Source organism: Humulus lupulus, chromosome 3 (genome assembly GCF_963169125.1).
Source record: "Humulus lupulus chromosome 3, drHumLupu1.1, whole genome shotgun sequence".
Classification (NCBI taxonomy): domain Eukaryota; kingdom Viridiplantae; phylum Streptophyta; class Magnoliopsida; order Rosales; family Cannabaceae; genus Humulus; species Humulus lupulus.
The window spans coordinates 54,921,561-54,933,239 of record NC_084795.1 but is presented as its reverse complement, the minus strand read 5'-3'; the positions used below and the strand labels follow the sequence as shown (position 1 = coordinate 54,933,239).

Here is an 11,679-nt window from a genome sequence, read left to right as displayed (position 1 = left end):
ACCTCAGATTTATAAAATTAAAAAAACTATATATATAATTCAACTCAATTATTTCATATATTTTTACATACAAAAAATAAATTATAGATCTCATTTATTAATGTATAAAAATCATTAACAATATTATTAAAACACTAGATACCAAAACTTCTTGAAGTCACATATTAGTGATTTAAAGCCTCTATTTTATGTGAATTTTGGGATTGTCCACCCCCCTTCTAATAATATTGTCTCCTTTTGTTGTTTCTGATTGTGTTGTGTTCTTTTTTTTTTAGTGTTGTATCTGTTTTTATTTTCCTTTTTGGGCCGTTATTGGCTTTATACCTATATAGAGGCAAAGATCAAGTCTACATGAACATAGTTTTTGGAACTACACTAGCAACTGATTTGGAGATTAACAACATATTGGCATGGACTTTCACGAGTGAATAAGATTTAAATGAATAAGTTGATAAATGTTTTAATTTTTAATATAAGTAGGTGTTGAAACGAGGTTTAATTAAAATCCTTTAGGATCATTTATCCCTCCTGTTTGTGCACATATTAACGTCAAATTGGATGGAAAATTCTTTTAGAAACATAAGTTATAATTTTAAAAGATTGACGATTTAAGACAAAAATATGTTTTGAGATACAAGTGTTACAGTACCTAAAGAATGAAGACTATATAAAAATTACCTATTATCTTTTTAAAAAATAATGAAGAATGAAGGAAAAAAACAATTTAAATATAACTTTTGAAACTTTCTATCTAATAGCGACATTCAGATGATATAATATATAGACGAGAAACACGTTATATACATATATATATATATATATTTCTTTTATTATATAATAAGTGTGTAGATAACGGAAATTGTTAGTTTTAATGACTTTTTATTTTTTTAATGTTAATTTTACAGAATATTTTTATATTTAGTAGTAGTTTGTAAATACTTAAACTTAAATAAAATAAAATAAATAATTAAAAAAAATATATTATTGAGATATTTTACAATAATAATTATTTAAAAATAATAAATAATTAAACAAATTAAAATATGATATTTTTAAGATATTTTACAATGATAATTATTTAAAAATAATAAATAATTAAACAAATTAAAATATGATATTTTTAAAATATTTTACAATAATAATTATTTAAAAATAATAAAATCATACGTTTAATAAGTTAAATAAAATTTCATTAAAATTAAACTCACTTATTAGAATAATATCATATTAAACATATGATACAATGTACTATGAATTAGCAACAAATTTATTTTTTATTAACTAGCAAAAAACTTAAATTTAAAATCTACGTATAATATTTAATATTACATTGAACATATAATATATAATCTCTTGTTATCACCCCAAAATTCAAAAATTATAATAAACATAAACTTAAGCAAAAATAAATAAATTATTTGATGAAAATAGAATATTTATTTCAAAATTTATTTGACATTAATATAAACTTAATAATAATAATTAATAAATTATATAAATAAAACTAAACTAATTTGCTATTGTATTTGCTTGTATCTAGTATTATAATAAAGATCACATTCTGATCTTAATATACTAAGTTTTCTTCTTTCTTCAATTATATGCGTGTCGTTTTATATAGACATTATTTTATTTGAATTAATTCATGAACAAATTGATATATTATTAATCTTAACTAAAAGCTACCCCAGTTCTTTTCTATAAAAAGTTATTGGCCGAACCCGTTCTCTCAAAACATATTTTCCCTTTATTATACCATCAAATACCATAAAATATATATCTTCAAAAATGTCGTCTCTGTGTGGTAAAATGGAAATTGATATAGAATCCAACACTTCTCCTCATAAGTTCCACGAAATGTTGAAACATAGGCCTCACCATATCCCTGGTGCTTCTGGGGATTTAATTCAAGGTTGTGAGTTACATGAAGGTGAATGGGGGAAAGAGGGTTCTGTCGTATACTGGAATTACTTTCATGGTACGTAATTAAACACAATAATTCATACATCTACAATTGCCCATTTAATTAACGTCTTTGCTCTACTTATGACTAAAATCACAGCTTAATTTGAAAGAAATAAATATGTTTTTTCTTTTAATTATTAAGTATTATTTAACAGTGAAAATTTGAGTTATTCACGTAGGACATTAATAAATTATATATATTTATTTTCAACACTGTAGAGGGGAAGCCTAAGGTGGCAAAAGAAGTAGTCGAAGACATAGACGACGAAAACAATTCAATCACTTACAGAGTGATTGAAGGTGATCTTCTGGAGCATTACAAGACCTTCAAATTCGTGATTCAAGCAAATCCAAAAAAAGAAGGTGAAGGCAGCATTGTGAATTGGACGATTCACTACGAGAAACTCCATGACGAAATTATAGACCCGCATACCATGGTTGAGTTTGTCCATGAACTTACAAAGTATCTTGACACTCACCTTTACGATGAATAATTATATAACCATATTAAAGTACTCTCGCTGAGACATTATGTCTTCACTAAATAAAATGTTTACGGGAGTATGTATTAAATAAGTGGTTTGTTTGTCAATTTATGATTTTGGAGTGTATTTCCAGTTTCGTTTGTTTGAGTGTGGCAGTACTTCTATGCCCCATTTATCATGTTCGAATGGGATTTCTGTAATTCATTAAGCCTTAATTATGAGCAAATGGGATAGATTGGCTATATTTTATTTACTCATATTTGTACATATATAACTGAACTCGATTGGCACGTAATGTAATTCATACAACACATATCTTGTTTGGACGGTGTGCTTAAATTGGATATGATTGGATTACAACAATATAAGAAAAAACAATGAAGAAAGAATGAGTTTGATCATTTGTGGACAATAAATTAAGAGAAAAGAAATTAATTTGTTGTAGAAGTATAATTTTGTTAACTATTGAAATACAAGAACACTACTACAAAAATAGGCTTTAACTTCTGTTTTTTCGCTTGTTATTCTTTGGATCTCACGGAGATATTAATTAAAGTTAATCCGAAAGAAATTAAAAGTATCTTAAAACCAAAATTAAATGGTACCCTTTAACTTCGGTTATTATGTAAAAACTGAAGTTAAACATAATATCTGAAGTTAAAGGGTACTTTTTAACTTCGATTTTTACATAATAACCGAAGTTAAAGATAATTTTTCCTAAAAAAATATATATTTATTTTACTTGTATTATTAATTTGATTTCTTATAACATATTTTAATAAATATTTTTTTAATTCTAATTTGCAATTATTTTAATATTAATAAATATATTTGAACATTCCAATAAATTTAAAATAAAATAAAATTCACAAACCATATAGAATTAATATACATATAGATATACACATTCATACAGAAATAAAAGCTAAGTACCACATAAAAATCTAAAGTGTTCATACAACTAAACATGTGATGTTCACCTAACACTACAATAAAATAGATGTTTTATGACTTTAATTGGGAGACATTGGAAGTCTACAATGTCTCCCACTTAGTGAGACGTTGTTGCTAGGGTCATTGTAGGAATATATCCCACGTCTCCCATTGGGAGACGTGCCTCACTTCCCACGTCTCCCACTGGGAGAGGTGGAAAGTCAAACGTTGACTTTCCACCTCTCCCATTGGGAGACGTGGGAAGTGAGGCACCTCTCCCAATGAGAGACGTGGGAAGTCCCTAGGAGACATCCCACGTCTCCCAATGGGAGAGGTGAGTCACTTCCCACGTCTTCCAATTGAGACATTGAAAGTCTCCCACATTTAAAAACAATAAATTTATAATTAATATTATTTTAATTTGATTAAATAATTAATTAAATTGAAATACTATTAATTTAAATTGAAATTATTTTAATCTAAATTGAAATTAATTAAATTGAAATAATATTAATTTAAATTGAAAGAAAAAAATATATTTGTTAGATATATACAAGAAATACAATATTTGTTAGAAATATTCAAAATGAACAAATATTGCATTGTGTATGAAGAAAGAGTTAAAAATTAAAAAAAAAAACCTATCAACGAGGTCGGTAACTTTGGATTATCGGCAACATATATGTCGCTCATTCTTGTCGCAACTCATCAATTTGTGCCTCTGTATATGATGTGCTTGTTAGCTGCAAGAAATATAAAGTAAAATATATTAATTAATTATTTTATTACATTTATAGTTTCAAAAATAATTTGTAAATTTTAATTAATAATACCGTTCTCAAGTAATGCCCGGGACTCGCATGTTCAATCAAGTAATGCCCGTTCCCAACTAATCGTTTATTATCCTAAATAATATCGGGCAGCATTTCCCCTATAATAGTGACCTAACCATCTGCATGTGAATAGCAAACCAAACAATTCAAACAACATACAATAAGTTTCTTCCTTATAGAATGCCTATATAAAATTAATTGTTTATTATCCTAGATAAAAACGGGCAGCATTTCCCCTATAATAGTGACCTAACCATCTACATGTGAATAGCAAAACAAACAATTCAAACAACATACAATAAATTTCTTCCTTATAGCTCCGCAGCACACAGTCAAATTTCTCAGAACCTACTTCACTAATACACACAAGTTCTCAACATTCTATTATCACCGCAGCACACAATTTTAATCTCAGAACCTACTTCACTATGGATGAATATTTAAAATATTCAAACTCTTGTAACATTTGTTTAATAATATTAAAAGTAGAAGTAAGATAATATATATTTACCTCTTGCAATTAATAATTCAAAAGCTAGCAAAATTACTTCAAGTAGTAATCGAATTCGCTATTAAATCCACAAACCAATATAAATAAATTAATAAATAATAAATAAAATATCACTAAATATCTAGCAATATATAACTTATTATTATAATTTTAGAAACTTAATTACCTCAAATGTGTGATTGATAGATATAGAAGTTTTGATGCAAAGTATTCTCTAAAATCTCACCACCAAAATCACAACCTACGAAATTAAATTAATTAATATGTTAAACATTACTAAACAAATATCACTAAATTCCTAATAAGTAATTGATTGGTAAACAAATAAAAAAAAACTCCAATGAGCCACTAATTATAACCTAAACAAAAAATCAATAAAAAATTTCATAACCTAAAATCTCAATAATCAACAAAAACATAAATTTTTTCATATATTTATATTTTTAAAATTATTTAATAAATTTATTTTAACATAATAACTATATATATATAACAAAATAGTTAGAATTTAAAAAAAAAAAGTTTAAATATACATACAAAAATATATCTAAATTTCGAAATAAATAATGATAAAAATTAAAAAAAATCATGAACATATATATTATAATGAAATATATACAATGTGATAGGTTAAATTAAAAAAAAACTATGAAATCTTAAATCTATAAAAAACCTCCATGGAAAAACAAATAAATCTAACAATGTATAGAAAAAAATGCATAAAAATGTAAAACTAACACAAAATCATGTATATTACTCATCCTAATGCTAAACCTATGATTTTTTATCAAAATAATTAACTAAAATTCATAAAAATTAAAAAAAACTAACCTTGAAAACCCTAAAATCGCAGCCCCTTTCATGCTCTCTGTTTGGTGTGCTCTCTCTGTTTGGTGTTATGAGGAAGAAGAAGACCCAAAATTCATTAAATGGCCAGGGGAACATCCAACGTCTCCCACTGGGAGACGTGGGACACGTGGCACGTCTCCCACTGGGAGACATTGAATGTATAGAGGGGTACATCGAACGTCTCCCATTGGGAGACGTGCCATGTGTCCCACGTCTCCCAGTGGGAGACGTTGGATGTACCCCTCTATACATTCAATGTCTCCCAGTGGGAGACGTGCCACGTGTCCCACGTCTCCCAGTGGGAGACATTAGATGTCCCCCTGGCCACTTCTTAACCTATTTCCAACGTCTTCCACCATTTTTAATGTCTTCCAATTGTAGTCATTAATAAAAACTTTCAATGTCTTACACCATTAGACATTAAAAAGCTCTGATAAGTTTTAATGTCTTACACCAATGGTGTAAGACATTGTAGGGAGTCATTGTATATCAAATTTGTTGTAGTGTAAGTAGTTATTTGAAATATTGAAATTTCTCAAGTATTAAATATTTTTCCAAATTTTTAGCAGAATTTCCCCTATAAATAGGACTACCCAAACCTATTGACATTCAATTTACAACTAAAATTTGTGATAGTTTACAGAATAGATAAGCATAATCATATCAAGTTTATCGGAAATTGGAGCAATACCTCATACCGAAAAGCAAAGCTTAGTCTCCAATTACAATAGAACTCATGTTAATCCATTTTCATCTTGAATACTTGTCTTGAAGTTTGACGGTATCCATAAGCCCCCTAATTCAAAGTAACCTTATCTAGTCAAGATACATGATAATGTTACTTCAAACTTGTGACTTATGATTATCACCACAACACACACAAATTCCCGATATCCTGTTCAAAACCTACCACCAAACCTAAAAAGTTAAAATTATAATTCTATGAATAAATACTACATATTTAAAAACATGTTCAATTAATAAATCCTAAAAAATTAGACAGAGATTCCTCTATTTCTATAACATATCCCAATTTCATAAGTACCTATTAATTCAACACAAACAAACACAATAATCAAAATCCATAATTTTATCCTTATACCACCGAAGCACACAAATTTATCAGAACCTATTTCACTAGTTTTCAAACCTAATTTCCAGTAAATTCAATATGGTTTAACTATAATTCTATAAATATGTACACTAATAATAAATAAAAATAAAATTCTCACTCACCTTAAAATTAATCTTCAAGCTAGTAACCACCATGAAAAATCAAATTACATCCAAAAACAATAACCATCCTAAAAATAATATAAACAAAATTAAATATTATAATAACTAGTATCAAACATTAAAGCATATTATACAAATAAAACTTTATTTTAACGAAATATTAACTTGAATTTTTTTACAACAACATATCTAAACATCAAAACAATATTTTACAAAAGAATTGTTTTAACTAGATATTAACTTGATATTTTTTCATTATAACAACATATTAACTTTTTTTTAACAACAACAAAATATTAACTTCATTAGTTTTCTAAATAATTATTCTAAATAAAACATATTATAAAATACAAAAATAAATCAAATAAATTATAAATTTAGTAATACATTAATATTAAATTCAGATTAATAAAACAATTATCACAAACACATTTTTTAAGATTCATACATTCTTAAATAATCAAATACAACTCTAAAACATTATTATCAACCATAAACACATATACATTATCAATAAATTATAAAAGAGGTACTAAATGAGGGGAAATGGTGTTAAATGGCAAAACCCTCATTTTTCTCATGATGGAAATAGAGGTTTTTGCTCTCTGTTTGGGGGGTTTCAGTGTTTCAGAAATGAAGGAGAAGTCAAAGGGCTACGGATATAAGCACCTTTGACTTCAGTTTTTAGCAAAAACCCAAAGTTAAAGGATACCGTCATTTTTTTCCCTCTGTCTATTACCCCTTCACTTCACTTTACATAAATATCTGAAGTAATAGGTTAATTCCTATGAATGTTAAACCAAAAACCAAAGTTAAAAGTCGATCAAAAGCTTTAACTTTGCTTTTTATGTATCTCCCAACAATTCTATGTATAAAAACCGAAGTTAAAGCCTGTTTTTGTAGTAATGGAAGTTAAACGATTGGTGTTCGAACCAAAAGATTCCGCAATGGGCTTAAGACCAAACATGTCATACAATGTGGGCCTAGAGCTCCTTAGTCAATCTAAGTAATAATTTTATCGGAGAAGTCCAAAACAAGGCGTTTAAATTAGTAATATCTTTGTAAATATAAAGATTGCTTTTACACAGAAGAGAAGGTAAACTCGTCTTGCATAAGCGGGAGATGATTTTTATATTTATTAATATAACTTTTGAGGGAGGATGATTAGAGGCGGGAAAGTTTATTACTCGTCAACCAATCGCATTCCTCCACTTAATCTATGACTCTTCTCTCAATTGCTATAATTAGCCAATGTTGAGAACAACAAAGGTAAGTCAGATTCTTTCTTATATTGTTACTCTCACTACTACAAAATTGACATGGGACGATGGTTTTAAACCGTCGTATGGACTCTCATACGTCGGTTCTAATACCGTCGTCCCATGCAATGTCATGCCATGTAAAGTATGAAACAACATTTTAAATAAAAGCGTCATCTCCCGTCATACATAAGACAATAGTTCATATACAAACGTTCTCTCTTGTAGTACATGAGACGACAATTTATGTGTAAACGTCATCTACTGCAGTAAATGAGATGACAGTTCCTACTCAAGCGTCATCCCCCTGCAGTACATGAGATGACAATTTATGTATAAATATCGTCCCCTGCAATACATAAGATGACAGTTTTGTGGAGACCGACGTCCCATGTAGAATATGATAATTTTTTCATTTCTCTATTTTCAATACTATATTCATTCATAATTTCCTGTGTAATTACAACATAGTTCAAATAGAATCAATAGGCAGACAAAATCAATATAACTCAGTATGTTCAAAATCTAAAAATTGCAAGATCAAAATATAGACTTGGAATAACTATGTAAGTGCTAACTAAAACTACAATTAATATATTTTTTAATTCTGATTTCAAAAGTTACTCTAGCTATGACTCGTCTGCTCAAGAAGCTTGGTTGCCTATTCATTTCGAATTTCATTAATTTCGCCAAGTGTATATGTATTTTTCCCACCACACTACAAAACACAAAATAAAAAACTAACTCAGAAATTAAATTCAATAAAATTTTAGTTCAATAATAATAATTACAGTTACATTACTAGTTAGCCATAACATGGGTGTCTCATTCAAGCAATAGTCATTCACCATCCTTATGATATAAAAGCTGCACTCTACTGACAATGTTTGACTTAAATTAAATGAAAAGCAAAATATTCGAACATCTAACAGTTTGTCCCCTGAACTTATAAAAAGTAAAAAACAAGAAACTTCATCTATGAATGATTTGATATTGAGAGGTGCCTTGTGGTGAAGATGATATCATTTACCTCTACAAGTTGTTTTTATGTCATTTCAACACCCTCTAGAAGTGTTTTTAAAAGTGGAGCAGCCCCAGATGAATCCTTAGATGTGTCAATCTTTGAAAAACTTTCTTTGACAACTGAAGAAGCTCGTTCCAAATTTTCTGCAACATCAAGTAGACTCTTTGCAAAATTTTGCAACAAGATTTCAAGCAATTTGTCAAGCTAAGACTTCAACAAGCGTACCAAACCTACTATTTTGAACAAGGAAAATTTAATGTGAAAATAAGATATATATGCAAATAAGTTTTGGTACCAAACCTGAATGGCAAATTTTTTCGAGTTCTCTGCTTCACGTCGTGTCCTGTCCATGACATTCTCCATTTCCGCATAGCTTCTGAGGACTTTATCATGCATTTTCTCAATCTCTTTATGCTTCTGCTTCAAAAGCTCTTCCTTCTCAGCCACAAGTTTCACCAGATCATCTACACTCAAATCCTCATCGGAATCTGAATCAGAAAATGTTGTTCGTTTAGTTCTTCTCCTTGTTTTCACATTATTAGATATAGTAGACTGAGAATCTGATATAGATCCTGATTCTTTTGTCTGATCAGCAACATCACTCTGCTCAGAGGCGGCTTGACTGGAGACTTTAGCATCTCCATTATTCTCTGAATTACTCCCATGTGCTTTTTCAGAAGTCTCGGGGGACGCAAAAGAAGCAAAACCAAATATTTGAAAGGGAGAAGAACTCAGATGGAATAGAGACACCTGGCCAGAAGCCAACTAAAGAAGAAGAAAAAACTCAAATACAATAAATTAGATAGCTTTAAAAATTTCGGAACACAACTTAAATTTTGAAAGCACAACCCTTTAAACTTCAGCAAACACAATGGTTAGATACATAAGCTACTACAACGGTTAGATACATAAGTAAGATGAAAGTTAATAAGAACCTCAGCTATATAAGCTAAAGTTGTAATATAACCATAAAACTATATTTAATTAAGCGAACACATTAAAACAAAAAATTAGAAACTAAAAATCTGTACTTCAAACATTACAGTAATTATGAAGCCTGCACATATACATATAATGTAACAATCTGAAAGAAGCCCAGAAAGCCAATCAAGTATTCCCCTCAAGATTTTTTATTGACATTAATCAAATAAAGGAACTAAATGAAGAAATTGTATGAAATTACTTTTGTCCTTATAGTAAGTGAAAGTTTCATAGTGTTAATGTCCAAGGAATAACGGAGAATAGTTTCAAAAGCTTACCATATAATATGTGCAATCTTATGCGTGGGGACCAAAACAAAACCATCTCGGTTATAATTCCAATTGTTATAATTCTTATATCACTATTATAAGTTGTATTCACGTGTTATAATTCCACTTGGTCACCCCCCAAAAACCCAAATACAGAAATTCAATAAAACAAGGAGAGCAAAAGACACTGCCACACCACCAACAAAACAAAAAGGAGGGGGGCGAAAGAAGTAGACAACTTTAAGAACATCCATCAGCGACCATTTTTTTCTAAGGTTTGCATAAACCAGGGTTTATGTAGAATATTATAATTTACATGAAACTAAATATAGATATACAATTTTTATACATAAGCATTCATATTGCATAGTTTCGAAAAACATTGGGAAAGAAAAAGTTAGACTGGATGTATTCCCTTAATTTTCACACAACATAGATAAATTGATACTTCCGAATATGATATTTCAACGAAATATTAAATCCAAAACTATAATATAGGGTCTATTCTCTCATAAAACGCAATAGTTATCTGAGTAATAGCATTTTAAAGGAAAAACTATTATATCATAACATATATGTTTACTCTAATAAAAATAACTTTTCATATAAATAAATATAGTAATAAACAGTCACCTCTTTCCAAACTAGGATTCCACCTTCAGGAACCCAAATAGCATGGTCAAATTTGCAGCTATCTCCAAATTTACAGGTTCTTGTTTGCATATAGTGGACACAATCCTTCTCTCCTGGTCTTTGTGGATATATAGGCAAATTGCTTGCACTCTCGTATCTAAAGCGCTTGGCCAAAGCATTTGCAGAATACCAAGCTTCTTGCCCCATTGTATTATGGGCACCCAAAACAGTTGGATGATACAACGTTATAGTACATAGTAGACAAGTATATACACACAAAAAACCAAGGAAATATAATAGTTACTATATAGCTATAGTTAAAAAGTACTTAATAGAGAAGAACATACTTGGTTATACATACATAAACTCAAATTTTCTACAGAACTGTATGCAGAAAACATATAGTTGATAACTAGGTTTTAAATTTAGGAATTAAATAGCAAACAAAATAGAGAATCCACCCCCTTTTTACCTTTTTAATAAAAATATCTAGTTCTTTTCATATTAGTAAACATATATTGGCAATATATACTTGTTACTTTCCAGATTTCCCACATCCAGCACCCAAAATTTGAAAGCTGGCCACTCAAAATCTCTACGCTTGCATTACCATCTCCAATAAGATAAATAAGAACGACCCTAAAGTGCTTAAAATCCTCTTTCATTCAATTTATAATTGCCAGTTCAGTACGTAAAAATCT

General features: G+C 28.8%; 2 protein-coding genes and 1 long non-coding RNA gene across 3 annotated transcripts; 1 reads left to right on the top strand and 2 right to left on the bottom strand.

Moving 5' to 3' along the window:
* The first annotated feature begins 1,726 nt into the window (after window positions 1–1,726).
* Window positions 1,727–2,703, top strand: LOC133821126 (MLP-like protein 31). Its single transcript, XM_062253611.1, has 2 exons — window positions 1,727–1,978; window positions 2,185–2,703. The coding sequence occupies exons 1-2, from the start codon at window positions 1,789–1,791 to the stop codon at window positions 2,457–2,459; spliced, it is 465 nt and encodes a 154-aa protein (XP_062109595.1). The 5' UTR covers window positions 1,727–1,788; the 3' UTR covers window positions 2,460–2,703.
* A 5,762-nt stretch (window positions 2,704–8,465) lies between these two features.
* LOC133821125 (uncharacterized) lies at window positions 8,466–9,267 on the bottom strand. Its single transcript, XR_009887326.1, has 2 exons — window positions 9,102–9,267; window positions 8,466–8,789 (listed from the first exon to the last, which is right to left on the bottom strand). It is a non-coding gene; the product is annotated as an uncharacterized LOC133821125 (long non-coding RNA).
* A 40-nt stretch (window positions 9,268–9,307) lies between these two features.
* On the bottom strand, window positions 9,308–11,185 carry LOC133824178 (grpE protein homolog 2, mitochondrial-like). The gene is made up of 3 exons (XM_062257052.1): window positions 10,979–11,185; window positions 9,396–9,860; window positions 9,308–9,325 (listed from the first exon to the last, which is right to left on the bottom strand). The coding sequence occupies exons 1-3, from the start codon at window positions 11,183–11,185 to the stop codon at window positions 9,308–9,310; spliced, it is 690 nt and encodes a 229-aa protein (XP_062113036.1).
* Window positions 11,186–11,679: the final 494 nt, after the last annotated feature.